The 16,788-nt window shown below is 43.8% G+C and overlaps 1 protein-coding gene across 3 annotated transcripts in view; it reads left to right on the top strand.

Annotated features, from left to right (window-relative positions):
• KMT5B (lysine methyltransferase 5B) overlaps positions 1-15,413 on the top strand; it is a 53,560-nt gene extending 38,147 nt beyond the window's left edge. For 2 of the 3 annotated variants that reach the window (XM_060019433.1, XM_060019432.1), the window contains exons 10-11: positions 3,988-4,184; positions 11,110-15,413. In XM_060019433.1, the coding sequence (XP_059875416.1) occupies positions 3,988-4,184; positions 11,110-12,584 (1,672 nt within the window). In that variant the 3' untranslated portion in view covers positions 12,585-15,413. Of the gene's footprint in view, positions 1-3,987; positions 4,185-5,230; positions 5,451-11,109 lie in introns of those variants that run through there. The other variant, XM_060019434.1, reaches the window with a different exon arrangement.
• The last annotated feature ends 1,375 nt before the right edge of the window (positions 15,414-16,788 follow it).

Genomic DNA, 16,788 nt, shown 5'->3' with positions numbered 1-16,788 from the left:
ATTTATCTCACGAAAAGTATGTAAAACAGCACACAGTTAATATTCAGATGTTAGCTGTAAACTTATTTTGTGGTTTCTGGTTATTCTCCCATTAGAATGCAAGTTCCAGGAAGGCAGAGATTTTTATCTTTTTCATTTACTGCTGTACTCCCAGCGTCCAGAACAGTACCTGACATATAGTAGGTGCTTGATAAATATTTGGTGAATGAATGAATGGAGTAAGTAATACGCTAAATATGCTTTTGGAGGCGGTCCTGAAAAATGTAACCACATACACAGGATTCCAGACCACCCCTGAAACAGCTCTTTGCCTAGTTTAGAACCCCATGTGTCATCATGTCCCTCGGGCAGATTAGTTCTCTTCCAGGAGACTGTTTCTCACTGGTCAGAAGGGCTGTCCTGCCTGCTCCACGGGGTTAGTGTGAGGAATAAACAGAAACATGTGCAAATCCTTTTTAAATGGAAAGGCCTCATACGGAGCAGTAGGCTCAGCTATTGTCAGGCTATTTGGGAAGTTTGATTTAAAGGTTGGCTGGGAATATTCTTGAAATTCTCAGGAACACCAGATTGTTTCTGCCTTTCCAGAAATTAGGCGAGAGGATGAGACCAAAGGAACTCATTCAATTATTCATCATATGGTAACTGAATAGTTAGTTACTTTATGTTAGGCCTCATGCAGGCAGGGTAAACAAGACTAGCACAGTGCCAGCTGTGAGGGCAGTGCCATGAAGGGACACACGCACAGTGTGGTAGTTGCTGGAGGGTGAAAAGAAGGAAGGAGAGGGGACAGAGGGTTTACAGAGGTGCTGACCTCGTGGGTACAGTGTCCAGGATACATTTGATGTGCGCTTCTGGGAAATAACCATCCTAACAAAATAGTAATTGTAATACTTTCATAAGTAAGTACTGCAAATTTCACTCTAGAAAATTTGAGAAATGAAATCTAGTGAGGGACCGAAGAATATGAAGGACCAAATTGTTTTAAAGCTTATATGAAAGTATGTCTGATGATAGCTAAGAAAAAATTAGATTCTAAAGTATAGTTAGGGGCAGTTGGCCTTATTAAAAATTTACTATGAAACAGTTGTGATCAAAACTTGATGACACTGGCCGATATGGACAAATAAGAGGACATGAACAGACTCCTGAAATAGAGCGGAGTGTGTATGAAGTCTTAATACCACGTATGGGGAAATGATGATTTCTTTAATAAATAATAGTGACATAATTCATTGTGCGCCTGGAAGAAAACCAAGCTCAACATCTCACACCATATACAAGATAAATTCAGATGGATTAAAATTTTTAATTTAAAAATATAACGTAAGATGATTAGGAAAAAAATTAGAACGTATACGTCTACCCTTGGGGTAGTGGAAATCTTCTGAAAGAAGTTAAGACAAGAAATGGTGAATATGAAAATTTTTGAATAGCTAAAAGCAAAAGTCAGATTAATGACAAACTGAAGGGGGAAAAAAGTACATACACGGCAGAGTTAATATCCCAAGGACAAAAAGCTCTTATAAGCTCATTAAAAAAAAAGACAGACTTCCACTAGAGAAAAGAGGTAAGGAAGGTGCTACACAGAAAATGATGGCCATAAACAAGGAAAACAATAGCTAGGTATCCGTTTTCACTATCAAATTGGCAAAATTTAGAAGCGTACTCTGTGCTGCTGGTGAGGATGTGGGGAAACAGGCACTTACGCAATGTCACTAGGGCTGTAAATTGCTATAACCTTTTGGGAAAGTAATCTGGCAATATTTGTTCAAAATAATCACACCCTTTTGTCTGGCAATCAGTTCCATATGGAAGAATCTATCCTATGGAAGTAGGAGCATTAGTTAGTAAGGATTTGGTTTCAAAGCAGGGTAGCAGCAGCATTCGTGGTGGCAAGCAGAAACCACAAACCTACAAGTTTCAGTAATCACCAGTAGTGCTTGAACAGATTATGGAATGTTTAGTCTGTGTAAAAGGTACAAGTTTCAAAACAGTTCAGATTTACTTGTGCATGATGTAGTAAGAAAGCTGGGGGAAAAAAAAGAAAGAAAGCTGGTTGCTGAGTAAGAGGTATGGTATTATCCTCTTTGGGTTTTGTTTGCTTAGGAAGAAACAACAATGTGAATAGGTGTGTAGCTCATGGCAAAGGAGCAGGAGATGAGGTGCTGGCAGGTGGTTAGCACTGGCGCCAGGGCGGGGTCGGGGGGCTCTGGGGATGGAGGCTGGCTGGGGAGCACTATTGACTTCTGCTTTATGGAGACGGAGCCTAAGATTGTCTCACCTGTTGCAGCAAACACAAGCATGTGTTACTGTCATAAGTTAAAAAGAAGTAAAGGAAGTAGAGAAACAGATGAATGGGGGAGGTTTACTTAAAAAAAATAAATTTTCAGATAATTCCACCATGATCATTTATTTTGTATTAAAGTATGGCCCATCTTTCCAGAAATATTACAGGTTATGGTAAAAAGGCACAATATCTGAACAAAATTTATTAATTCCTTAATCCACCTGAAATGAAACAGCCTTTAGGATTTACGCATTTACTTTCTGAATATACTTCATGGTGGAGTGGAGTGTAATTGTTGGCCTGCCGTGGTGAAGGTTACCTAGAGGTTTTTACAGTGATTTCTAATGCACCATTTGAAAAAAGAATTGAGGCAGTCCCACAATATGTTTGTCATTTTTACAAAAGCATCAATAAAAGTAGAATTCCAGATCCATTCTAGGAAGGCGAAGAAGGCAAGAATGCTCACCTTAGTCGCCAAACATAGTCTCTGCATTCAGACTAGCTTTGTGCTCCTCCCTAGCATTAAGAGGTTTAAGAGGGAGGGAGAGAAAATAAAATTTTTGTTCTCCCTTAGCAAAAGGTGAAATACTCAGATTCCTTGGAGGAGAAAAGTTATTTTCTCCTCATCTAAATCCTGAAGGAGATAAATCACATGGGGTCTTTTGGAGGGCAGTGTTGCTTCATAACGGGAAGTGCTCACAGTTTTGCCTCAAGTTCAGAAGCTGTTATTATATGGCTTTTCTTCAACAAGCTAAGGCCAGTGACAGGCAAGTCAGTGAAGGCAATTTTGGCCAAAGAGATTTATCATTTTTAAATGCAATATGTAGTGCTTAATTTTTTTAACCTCATTAATTTATATTTTATTTATTCTTTTGAGCAGAGCAAGTAGAAATTTACCTTTATAACACTGAATAAAGCACAGATTTGCAAAGCTAGGTTCATTAAGGAAGTTTAGGAGGACTTCTTATTAAGCACCCACTTCATTAGAATTTATATAAATATAAATAATTAAAGCAGGTTACAGATCATTCTTAGCCAGTGGTAAAAGCAAGTCTTTTAATGTCTTTTATTTAGTAACATTTTGTTAATTATGTTCATTCAGTAACTTTAAAGGAGGAATTTAACAGTTTTCATTATTCTAGAAGTGAGATTTTCACTAAGATAGCCTAGCCTTCTTATTCAGAATTTCAGTTAGTATTTGTTTGTATCTAACATTAGCTTCTAAGCAATGATTTAATTTATGGAAATTCGCTGGTTCCTCTTTTAATTCTGTAATTCTCAATATTCAGTAATGTAGTGTTAAATTATGCAGAACAAAGCTGGGATATAATTAACAGGTGGGTTATTTCAGTTACAGTTTAGACCTAATTATTGTACCAGTCGGTTTTGAAATTGAAATTTTATTTATTTATTTTTACCTACACTTGAAATTCTACAGGGTCCAACCAGTAGCTTCTCATGGGCAATTAACAATTGATTGACAGTAATCATAAATTGTTTTATTTTAAGTCTGGGGCTTTTTTGCATTAATTTTATATATGTGTGTATTTTGAGAGTCCTAGGCTTAGCGGCTTTCCAGTGGCGATTAGGGCCTCATCAGTTCATCACACTTGCTGATCTGATGTGGCCAAGTGCGCTCAGCAACCAGGCTTACGTCAGTGAGAATGCTGTTTGTGTAACCTGTGCTGTTTCTCTTTCAGACGGGGAACTGGTGCTTTTAAATCCAGAGTGGGACTGCCTGCGCCTGCTCCTGTTATCAATAGCAAATATGGACTCAGAGAAACAGATAAACGTTTAAATAGGCTTAAAAAGTTAGGTGACAGCAGCAAAAATTCAGACAGTCAATCTGTCAGCTCTAACACTGACGCAGATACCACTCAGGAAAAAAACAATGCAAGTAAGTAAGGGAGATTTGATAAGCATATCTTTTTTTTTTTTTAAGTATTTTCACATAGTTTGCTTTCTAAAGCATGCTCTAATAGTTTTGATCTTTTAAACATTGAGAGAAACTCTGGGATTCATGCACTTCACCAGCACTGCAAGGTTCTAGAAGTGATTCGAGCACAAAAGCAGTCTGTATCATGCCTCCAGATTTAATATGGTACTAAATTGTCTGCTTTTCTTGAATACTGGGTAACTGGATATTAAATTCTCCATCGTGTGTTCCAGGGTCATCATATGTTTGACAGAAAGCTTTTCAAGGTGTTAGTTTCTCTGTAATGATATTGTTAGGCCCACAAGAAGACAAAGGACGGGGTGGCGTCACACAGGCACATACGTGTTCTGCGCCTGGCCAGTCTGTTAGGATGGATGATGGACTTGGGGAATTCATAGCTTCTGGCCTCAAGGCTTCCACCCTTTTACTGCTTGCTTGCCGTTTTCAAAATGAACTGACTCAATTCACCAAACCACCAGTTACCAGACTCAGAATTGTGATAGAGGAGCAGTTTGAATGTCATTATACTGTGACGTGTTGTAATAGCCACTCGACCGAAAGTAGCAAGAGTGATGAAAAGGAGAAGGAAACAAGCTTTAAGATACCAGTTGTGTGGGGGGGCAAGACCTGATGGAAACTGGAAAAAGAGAATGAAGAATAAAGAGAAAAGAAAGAGAAGAATCCTAAGTGAGCACAAGAAAACACATCACGTTTTTGGAACCTTGAAGTCCTGGAACCATCCTGATTGCTACTGTTTTCCATCTGGGTAGCACCAGTTTTCTCTGGTTGCCACTAAAGCAGTAGGCTCCTTAGTCTGACTTGTCTCTGATAGGAATAAAGTTTAAAAGTTTTAACTTGATGGTCCCCAAAGTATGCCTGTTCTGGCACTCTAAATGTCCATACATACTTGTTAGCAGTAAGTACCGTCTGAGGTCTGATTATTTTAGGCTCTTCTCCCTGTCTTCAGATGTTTTCAGCCCAACTCTGGGTACTCCTCTCCACTACAGAAAATCCCAAAGAAAAGGGAAGATGTCTCCCATGATGGTGACTGTCACTGCCCTGAATCCTGACTCTACCTTCTGCTGGGAGTCAGAGGCCAGGGGTAACCTCTGCCGTGGAAAAGCGATGCCGCATTCCTATTCCAGTCTTTAACGTCCAAAGTGAACGAAGAAGAGCAGTTAGTTCGTCATTCACTGTTGATTGTTGGTTTTAATAATAAACGCAGCATAATCAACATTTTGTTTTCTGAGTCTGGTTCCTTGGTGAAACTGGCGACTTGTGAGGCCCATTTTATGAATGTCTGCATAAGAACACTTAGGAGTGTGCTGCCAGCCACACGTGGGGATGGCCACGGCACTGTCCACGTGGCTCTGTGACGTTCGTGCGGGTGCTTTGTGTTCTTACGCGTTAACCATACACTGATGTGTAGATACTGAACTCAGTACCCCACTTAGTTTAAAAAATCAAAATAGGAAAAATTTTTGGAAGGTGTTGAGTGTTCTATTATGTGACCATCTATGGGATATTTATTAATAAACCAAATACATGTTCAAAGCCTGCTAGTTGTTAAAAAGAGAAAGAAAAGTGTATGAGACTTGGGCCCCTCCCTTGGGGAGTTTATGCCTTAGCTCCAGGATGGGACCAGTACACAGTAACTATGCAGAGCAGGCTGCAAATGCCACTTGCTAAAGGCTAGAGGGAACAGGTGATCCCTCTGAGCTGTAGTCTCAGCATTACAGAACAGAAATAGAGCCCTTCACCGTGACTGCTTGTATCAGGGTGCTTACTTTAGTCAGGTTACTTTTCTGCACAGTGATTGTCTGGAGTAATTCAAGGGTTGGCATAAGTAGCTTTGAGGGTCATTGTGACAGTTGCTAGACGTGGCTCGGGGCTCTGAAGGAGTTCGAGGTTTACTCCAGCGGTCTCTGAGAACATTGTGCACTAAGTATGTTCATAGCAGTGTTTTCTCGGGCTCTTACATGTGTTCTTTTAGGCTGTATTTCTTTTGCTGTTTGTGTCTTGACCAAACCCTTCTACCTGTTTGAAAGAAAAGACTTTGACACTGCAGTGGATGCAAGGCCAGAGGTGCCCAAGCCTTTCTCCCAAGGGGCGTGGGCATACATCTTGTGTATAGATTCCGAGTACCCATCTTATCCTGCAGTTTGGTTAGAATTAAGCAGCTGACAACTATAGAGGAACTGCTTTCTCTGAACAGCGTGTTTGTTCTTTTTAAAGAAATGTTTCTGCCTAGTTGGAAGAAAAAATTCTTTCTTCCTTCCATGCAGGTCCTTTTTTGGAAGGTGTCTCAAGAACGACAACTTGACTGTTTGCTTTAGCATCCAGAGAGGAGACGAGAAATCCCTTCTCACAGGTTCAGTCCACAGACCTGATTATAATGCCATCACTAGAAGAGTCGGGTTTCTTAGGCCTCTTGTGCCTCAGTGGCTAGGCCACCCCCATAGTGCTGCGTCCTGGATGTGAGCCACTGAAAATGCCACGAGTTGGTGCAAGTCCCAGAGGACTCCCACCTGTGGAATAAGTTCACTCAGCTGGACTGAGGAGCGCCTGCCCTGGAGACAGTGGGCTGGGCCACCACCTGTCACTCTCTCGCCTGCCGCAGACATCACTGGTTGGTCTGAACACTTTTCTGCTGAGCCTGCAGGCTGCTTCAGAATCCTTTCCAGCACCTTTTTCCAGCCGTTCATTCCTGTGTTGGTTGCATGAGGTGGAGCCTGCTTCTTGTGCCTGACAGACTCCTTGAACTGAAGTCTTTAAAATCCTGTTGAGGGTTTTTGGGTCCTCGTGTTGGGAACATGCCAGGCTGTGTGTGGCCCTCGTGTTCCCTTGGCTCCACCGTGTGTGTTTCTGGGGCTTGTCCCGTGCAGGGCACGGGTGCAGCCCGAGCGTTCTGGAAGCTTTGCTGTCGTTTTGCTGCTCTTGTGTCTGGCTGTCATTCTCGATGCCCACACAGAGCTGCCTTATGATTTTGAGGACACCCTGAGGGGACCGCGGTAGCCATACCACGGGTCCTTTCCCAGGAGTTGGGACTGGCCCCGTAATAGCTCTGTGGTGTCCCTTAGAGGCCGTGTGACGGTGTGGTGAAAAGCTTGAGATCTGGGGCCACAGGCCTCAGCGCAAGTCCCATCTCTGCCGCTGACCGGATGGACGCTCTCAGGCACGCTAGCCCACCTGAACTTGGTTTTCATTTAGTGTCGTAGCTCTTACTTCAGAGAATGCTTATTATGATTGAGATCATACTAATTTGCCCATTTGGCACTGTACCTAGTATATACTAATTGCTAAGAATGTGTATCTTCACGTGAAATTACTGTCTAGGTTTATGCATTTGGGATTTGTCCCAGCCGTGAGGGAAGAGAGCCACACGTGGCGTGTTAGTGCCAAAGCCAGGGGAGCCGTGGCCGTGCCTTCCCTCCACTGTGTCAGGATCCTCAGTCTCTTGATAGACTTTTCTTAGTTTGCCATTGTGACCACCATCTCTCCCTCAGCCTGCTGTTGCTGGTGCTCACCCCCCATCCCCCCGCGATAGTGTAGCAGCACCTTCGTGGCGCCGTGAAGAGCCCTGGGTGCTTAGTCACGTTGCCCACATTTCTCTTACCCAGCCGGACTGTGCCTTTTGTGCCCTTTGACTTGAGCACACCTTTTAGCTGGGCTTTTGTTGAGATAACGCTGTTCAAACAAGATGAGAATACACTGATAAATACATAAATACGGAAGTGAAGTCTCTCTATTGAAATAACACGTAGCATCAAATTCAGTCTCTCTTGTGCTCTTTAAAACACACACTGAAGTGCTTTGTCAGTGGTTCACTGCAGTCAGCTAACAATGAACCTCTCGGAAGGAGGGGTGGAAGGGCGAGAGCCCAGATTCAAAATCACCGTAAGTGAGATTCATCCAGTGATTGAAAAATCAGTGCCCAAGTGAGGAGAATCTCAGGTGCCACGAAGAGTCACAGGAAGGGTAACCTGTCATGTGTAGAGTCATGAAAGGCTTCCTGAGAGAAGTGTTTGCTGAGCTGAGTCTCAAAAGGGGAGGAGAAGTTGGCCAAGTGAAACGTGCTCCAAGCAGAGGGAACGTCACAAATGAACGTGTGGGCACGAGTGTAGGATTTGCATCAGTAAAGTTCATCAAGGCTGGAGTAGAAGGTGGGAAGGAGGGATATGAGCATAATTTAAAATTTTGGACTTTATTCTGAGGTATTAGGTTGTTGGCAGGTTTAAAGCCCAGAAGTGACGTGGCATACCAGGAGAATCATCTGGGCTGCGTGGTGGGGGATGGAATGTCGGGGAAGCAGTAGGGAGGCAAGGAAAGGCGGGTGTTAGTGCCAGAGTCAAGGCAGGAAATGGTGGCATCAGGAATGGAGAGGAGGTGGTCCCAGCGGCACTGCAGGAGTGGACTCCACAGGACCAGTGGCTGGTTGGTGAGAGTTAGCGAGAGCAGGCGTCATGGATGACCTCCCCGTGTCTGCTTGGGCAGCTGGCTGGGTGTTGGTGGTATTGACCAAGATGGAGAACTTAGGCTTGGTGGTGAGTTCCCTTTGGGCATGTTGACTTGTGAGGGGCTCATGAGACAATCTTAGCGGGCGATCAAGGTCCCAGTGGACCTTCGGTGATGCGGATCTGTAATTAAGGCGAGAATCAGGCTAGAGACTTTGGTTTGGGAACTGCCAGCATATCGATGGTGATAGCCGTGGAGGAGTGGCTGCTTATGGCCTGGAGACTGAGTAGAGTTTTCAAGGGGCCTAGGATAGCAGAGGCCTGAGGAGTGCAGTCCACCGGGCAGATGGAGGAAGAGGGTCCGGGACACGGAGGGAAGGCCAGGAGAGTGTGCTCTCGCGAGCAGCCAAGGAGAGAGGGGGTTCAGGAGGGGGTTCAGGAAAAATAATGGTTAGCAGCGTCACATTCTGCAGAGAAGGAAGCAACGGTACGGGCTGAAAGGGTCCACCGGATTTCATGACATGGAGTCTGTGAGGGAGACTGGCAAAGGCGCTGTTTAGGAGGACAGGTTGGATCCAGATTGCAGGGGGATTGCAGTCAAGGATACACGGTGTAATGATCATTGTGGAGGGGTGGTTGCAGGTATGAAATGAGAACCGCTGACCTTGGTCATAGAATGGTCCTTGAAGAGCCATAGACAGCAAAGTCTCACCATAGCCACATTTGAGAAAGGCAGACACCAGCACTGGTGTGTTTACATCATAAGCACATCTACTCTCACCTTGTAGGAAGCCTTGTAAGCACAAAGAAATCCTTAAGCAAAAGCCGTCCCTAAATATCCTTATATTTAAAAAATTATTTCTGGTAAGTTCTGTATAATTCATTTCATAATACGTCGGTGGTTCTCAAATTGGGTGGCACCCAAACTTTACTGCTACTACTGTTCTTAGAAAAAAGTTGCCTCCCTGGTAGCATCCGGCACAGATAAGCATGTTCTTGGTTCAGTCAGTGGATCTCATTCCTGGGAATTCTGCTGGTTTGGAGATCCCAGAGCCATTCGTGAGCCCGTCTTCCTGAGTACAGAGATTTCTGTTCTTGGCGGGTTGATGTTTTTGGAATGCTGTTCTGCATTCTTGCTCCTCTCCCTCAATAAAAACTAACTAATGGTAACCTGACTCGCTCAGCCATGCAGAAGGAACAGCAGTCACCCTGGCGACCCTCAGGCGTGTAGGAAGCAACAGTCTTGTCGGGCAGCGTGCTGGGCTTACCCACGTTCACTGGTTTTTATTCCCTCTGTTTTCTGTTGAGAGGTGGTGATGATTCGTTTGGTCATCTCAACTTCCCTAGTGAATGATTTAAAGGGGTATTTTGATGGGAAGAGCTTTTCAGGTGGGGGATGGGGAGCAGACTAAGTGATCGCGAAAGTGACTCACGTAAAACACTGTGACTATAAATCCAAAATGTAGACGTAGAGAAAAACAAAGATGGCGGAAAGGAAAGTCAGTGGCAAGGTCAGAGGCTCACCACGGGGCCACCTGACACTTGAGTCACATATAAGCCTTTTGAGAAGCCGTCCGACTGTCATGTTAGTTCTCAGGTTGTCATTCCCAGTAGGTTGTCATCCCCTTGTCCAGAGGAAGGAAGTTGGGTCCCCCTTGTCCCGAGAGTGTAACTCTAGCAGTGCGCTTCTTCCCTCTTGCGGTTTGATTGTCGGCAGCGGGCAGTCAGCGGAGGGATGGGGCCAAGTAAGTTCCGCAGCCTTCAGAGCCTCTGCTAGTCCTCACAGCATTGAAGGGAACAGCTTAGAAGGTGCGGCATTTGGGGATAAATGTCTAGTGGGAGTAACAATATGCGGTTCTTAGGATCTCTTTTTCTTACTTGAAAACATCGTGATAGAATTTGTCTCTGAGAGCCTGTTAGTCACCTGTCGCCAGTTCTGGATTACTAGTCAAATAACATACTTTGAGTTAATGAATAATGGATTTTAGAAACATTTTAAATGATGATTTTAAGAAGAATCTATGAAAGAAAAATATTATTTTTACTTAGCTTTACTTCAGATATTTTATGTGGTAAAAGACTAAATCAGGGAAAGAAGTGTTCAGTTTGGACTAGTGTCGTGATAGATTAAGGACACTTAGAGTGAAATCCAGGTCCTTGCTGTGCTAAGAGCTCTTTAACCCTGAAATTACGTACCTGGAAAGTGAATAGATGCTTCTTAAATTAGAGGCAGAAATTAGAAAGCGAATGTAAAGGAGAACTGTAGGAGTGCTGGCGGAAACGCAACTGGGGTCTGTCTACCACGTTTTTTGTATAATCTAAACATTTCATAGCTAATCATCTGGGTGTTGGCATTGTTTTGTTGAACATTACCGTGTTACCAAGACTGTTTTTCATCCTTTTTTTTTTCTTTTTTTTTTTAAACTTTGCAGCTTCTAACCGAAAATCTTCCGTTGGCATGAAAAAGAACAGCAAGAGCAGAGCATTGACAAGGCAGTCCATGTCAGGAATTCCAGCTCCTTCCAACTCTACCTCATCTAAGCTAACTCCTATAAGTAATTCCAGGGTACCAAAGAAACTGAGAAAACCTGCAAAGCCTTTACTTTCAAAGATAAAACTAAGAAATCATTGCAAACGGCTGGAGCAGAAGAGTGCTTCGGGAAAACTCGAAATGGGAAACTTAGTACTTAAAGAACCTAAAGTAGTTCTGTACAAAAATTTGCCCATTAAAAAAGATAAGGAGCCAGAGGGACCAGTCCCGGCCGCGGCGGCCAGTGGGTGCTTAACTAGACACGCAGCGCGAGAGCACAAGCAGAACTCCGGGCGAGGCGCCCCTGCGCACGTGGAGGGCGCCCCCTGCACCTACACAACCCGGCGGTCCTTGAGGACGAGGATGAATTTGAAGGAGACCTCCGACATCAAGCTCGAACCAAATACGTTGGATGGCTACAAAAGCAGCTTGACGGAACCTTGCCCAGACAGTGGCGAGCAAGCATCTCCTGCGGTGCAGGAGGAAGAACTGGCTCACGAAGCTGCGCAGAAGGGGGAGGCCAAGTGTCCTAAGAGTGACAGCACGTCAAGGAAGAAGTCACGGCAAGGGAAGCTGGTGAGACAGTTGGCAGAAGCAGAGGAATCCGCTGCGGTGCACGATTCCCCCGGCAGAGCTGGCGTGGGGCGAGAGGGCGTGGGGTCCCACCCTGACCAGGGCGAGCACAGCAGCCTGGAGGGCGTGCCTGGGAGCTACACGGACTGGCCCCCTTCTCCCGTTAGCGGTTCTGTGGTCGCATCAGACAGCTTCAAAGCAAAAGACAGCTTCCGAACTGCAAAAAGTAAAAAGAAGAGGCGGATCACTAGGTATGATGCACAGTTAATCCTAGAAAATAACTCTGGGATTCCCAAATTGACTCTTCGTAGGCGTCATGACAGCAGCAGCAAGACAAATGACCAAGAGAATGATGGAGTGAATTCTTCAAAAATAAGCATCAAGTTAAGTAAAGACCATGAAAATGATAATAATCTCTATGTAGCAAAGCTTAATAATGGATTTAACTCAGGATCAGGCAGTAGCTCTACAAAATTAAAAATCCAGCTAAAACGGGACGAGGAGAGCAGGGGGTCGTATGCAGAGGGGCTTCACGAAAATGGGGTGTGCTGCAGTGATCCTCTTTCTCTCCTGGAGTCTCGCATGGAAGTCGATGACTATAGTCAGTATGAGGAAGAAAGTACCGCTGATTCCTCCTCTTCAGAGGGAGATGGAGAGGAGGATGACTATGATGACGACTTTGAAGACGACTTTATCCCTCTTCCTCCGGCGAAGCGGCTGAGGCTCATAGTCGGAAAAGACTCTATAGATATTGACATTTCTTCCAGGAGAAGAGAAGATCAGTCTTTGAGGCTTAACGCATAGTAAGCTCTTGGTCTTAATTTGACCCGGGATAACTACTTTAAAGAAATAAACAATTCCAGTCAATTACTCCTCAACCGAAAACATTTTAGGGGCAGCACTTCTGTTGTCTTTTCACTTATCAGCATAATACTGTAGAAAGTGTACAGCGTACTGACTCTTCTTAAAAGTCTGATTTGTGCAAATTTTTATTGTACTTTTTAAATAGCCTTCTTATGTGCAATTCTGAGTTAGAGGTAAAGCCCTGTTGTAAAATAAAGGCTCAAGCAAAATTGTACAGTGATAGCAACTTTCCACACGGGACGTTGAGAACAATAATGTGGCTACACAATTTTCTTTTTTTTAACTTTAAGAGCATCAACTGGCTCTTTAATATATGACTAAAAAATAATTTAAAACAAATCACAGTAGCAGCATATTAAGGTTTTCTAGTATATGCTAATATCACCAGCAATGTTCTTTGGCTTTTTGATTTATTTGCTAGATGTTTCCCCCTTGGAGTTTTGTCAGTTTCACAGTTTGCTGGCCCAGGTGTACTGTTTGTGACCTTGGTTAAATAGCAGACCATCGGTCGGGTGGGAGTGAAATCGGTTTCTTTAAAAAAAAAAAAAACAAAAAAAACATTACATGCGTGACAGCTAACTTTTCAGTACGTTATATGTACGAGGGTCGCAGTGTGCAGGAGGAGTTTCGATACAGCGTATTTATTGCTTGTCATGTAAATTAAAGACCTTGTATTTAACACTTTTCAATCCTTTTAGATAAAATTGTTCTTTGCAAGAATGATTGGTGCTTATTTTTTCAAAAAATTTGCTGTGAACAAATGTGATGGCAACAAACAACATTTATCTAATGAACTACAGCTATCTTAATTGGGGTCTTCAAGTTTTCTGTTGCACTTGTAAAATGCTACAAGGAATATTAAAGAACTCTATTCACTTTAACTTATAATAGTTTATGAAATAAAAACATGAGTCACAGCTTTTGTTCTGTGGTAACCTATAAAAAAATGTTTGTCTTTGAAATTCAGTGTAAAGAACTGAAAACAGTGTATATGTTGTAAATATTTGTGTGTTGTGAGAAATTTTTGTCATAAGAAATTAAAAGAACTTACCAGGAAGGTTTTTAAGTTTAGAAATATTCATGCCAATAAAATAGGAAATTATAAATATATAGTTTTAAGCACTGCATCAGTGGGAGTTCTTGGCTTATGTTAGTTTATGTATGAAAATATCAAAGATTTTTTTGACTATATTATCAGTTAAACAAAAAGAGGAGTCATTTAATTTGTTTTTGAAGCACTTTGAGAAAAATTAATTTTAAGTAACTTAATGAGCAAAATTTTGATTACTACTTTATGTTCAATACCAACCTTCCATTTCTCTGGATGATTTTACAAATCATTGGACAAAGAATCTGAGAATATACATCTGTAGCAGGTGTCTGACACCAGTGGGGTCTCTACTTCTGGGAAATGTGTACATGTGCTTTCACATATACAGTGTTCCTAAGTGAAATCAATTCAGGAGATTCGTGTAGTGTCTAGAAAAGTAGCCCATATCTTTAAATCCTTAAAGGAATCTGCAGGTAATGAGAAGTCCAGTGGAGAAAACCTCAATGCTTACTGTTACTCCTTACTGATTCCTACCAGTTTCTAGGTTCCTGGGGATACTATTTAAATTAAGTTCCTTAGAACTATTGCTAGTAGGTTCCAAATAGAAATTAGTAACATTCATAAAAGTTCTTTAAATTTAGAATTTTTCTCCCCTTCTGTTCTTCAAGGAATTACTTCCATAGTCTTCTGTCGTCTCGTTCCTGTTTGTTACGGTGCAGTTTCATCCTCAGGTATTAATGTGGGAGCAGGTGGCTGACCTCCTCGCCCACTCACACCCCCCTTTGCTCGCTCCGTCTAGAATTCTTCACCTCTCGAAGTAGGGCAGCCCTGCAAGGTCTGTCCCAAGGCACTCGGAGCAGTCTACAACCTCACCCAGTCCTCCCGGTGTCTCTGGGTGGCAGTGGGAGACTCAGGCCACTGAGAAGGTCACGCTCAGACCCTGTGTCTGGGAGGTACCAGAGAGCAGGGGGTCATCTTTTATTCCCACCTTAGTTTGGAGTCTTTCAAAGAGGTCCAGAGACTAAATCTTGAACTGTTTTCTTGGAATACCAACGATAGCCATTTCAGGAATTTCATCTTAAGGAAAAAGTAACAAAATACCGCATTTCCCACTTTACTCCATTTTTAAGCTTAATTTTAGTAATTTATTTATGAAGTTTAACTTTATTGAGGCCTCGTCTTTGGGGGCTGACCTTCCCGTGGGTCCGAGCAGTGACGTTAGGTGGTGGTCACTGCCTCAGGAGTCGGTGTGCACAAGCGCTCGGCAGCCACTGCCGGCGCCTTCCAGGGAAACCTAATTTCCGTTTTTACAGTTAGGGGCCTCGGAGCTGGTCTAGCTCTGCTGTAGAACTTCACTGTGTGGAATGGCGAAACCCACACACTGTTGACCACTTGGAAGAGGTTGCATTCAATAAAACGTAGCTAGAGCTTATGCAACGATTGGTAAAGATTTTGGCATTGTAAGAATTAGGAAATGATCATAGAAATATATGTAAGGTATTCAATTTTCAATCATTTTTCAAATTACTGTTTTAAATTGTTTTGCTGAGTTGTAATACTTTTGAGATACAATGTATTCCTTGTACTGAAAGAATGAAAAAAGGACTTTTTCAGCATTTGAGGTAAGTTCTTTAATGTTTCATTAAAAACATTTTTTACAAATATTTTGTACATGCACTTGCAGTATTGAGGTTAATCATTTTAATAAATTCGGAAATTAAAACAGTTTGGCCGGTGTTCACTGTATCTGAGAAAAAAAGATCAAAGTGGTGACTGTGTCCACAAGGTTTTCACGTACAGTAGAATTTGTAAAATCACTTTCTGAAGCTTTTCAGTATCTGTGAGTGTTCTGAGCCCTGGTCTCCTTTTGCTTCTGGTGCCGTTTGGTTTAAACGGGGGGTGAGCACTCGTTCCTCTCTCGGTGGGGAGACCACTTTCAAACTACGTAGCCCCCTGGCCCTCAAACCCAAGAAGGCTTTTGCTACCCAGTTATTAATGGTGCCTGACTACTTAGTTTTTTCCCCTCTCTGAGACAGAACTGGCATATCCAGCACTGGTGTGCATCATTTTTTTCTCCCAGTTACTGTAGCAAAACTTAAGTTGGGAAAGGAAATGTGACTGGCTTAGGAGTCAGGAAACCTGAATGTGCCCAGCTCCGCAACATGTGGGTGACCCCGAGAAAGCTGCTCACCCCCAGATCTCTTTGCAGCACCTGTAGGTCAGCACGGACACCTGGTCCTGTTGCCAGTTAAGCTTCAGGGTGAGCTGCGTCCACTCGCGGTGAGGGCGGTCAGGGTGAGTGGTGCAGACCAGGCTGGGAAGACTTCCCGATGAATTGGAATATCCACGCAAACTTGGGTTCCCGGTATGAGAAACGGCTAACAGGGCTTCCCTGGTGGCGCAGTGGTTGAGAGTCCGCCTGCTGATGCAGGGGACACGGGTTCGTGCACTGGTCCGGGAAGATCCCACATGCCGCGGAGCGGCTGGGCCCGTGAGCCATGGCCGCTGAGCCTGCGCGTCCGGAGCCTGTGCCCCGCAACGGGAGAGGCCACGACAGTGAGAGGCCCGCGTACCGCAAAAAAAAAAAAAAAAAAAAAAAAAAAAAGGCTAAGAGGTGGCGCACCTGTTAAATCCACAGGCCCTTTCAAGGCTCGGGTTTGCTGTCTACCCTGAGATGAGTTGCGCCTTCTCCATAACCAGTGGCAGCTCCCACACCGCCCAGAGCCCTCGTGTGAGTTCCTTTTCTCCAGTGCCAACTCTGTTGTTAACACGTGCCCATGATGTTCACTGCAGAACCCAGCGGCACTCAGTGGGGCGCAAGCATGCTGCTGACGTCAGGGGCACTTCAGTACCCCAGGGCTACGGTCAGTGTGACCTCTCCTGCAAGGGAGGACGAGAAGGTCTCCAGCCTCCTCCCTCCCTGATGTCATAGAGTTTGGGCAGCGCTTAGTGTTTGCTAGTGACAGGCTCCGAAGAAAAGTGGACATTGACTCTTCAGGAAGGGGCAGGGTACATTGGACGGGCAGGGTTGGGCAGAGGGGTCTCCCACTCGAGCTCCCTCCACCCTTCCTCCTGCACTTCTGCCACTTGCAC

Source organism: Delphinus delphis, chromosome 8 (assembly GCF_949987515.2).
Source record: "Delphinus delphis chromosome 8, mDelDel1.2, whole genome shotgun sequence".
In the NCBI taxonomy this organism is placed as follows: domain Eukaryota; kingdom Metazoa; phylum Chordata; class Mammalia; order Artiodactyla; family Delphinidae; genus Delphinus; species Delphinus delphis.
This window is presented reverse-complemented; position numbering and strand designations above follow the sequence as displayed.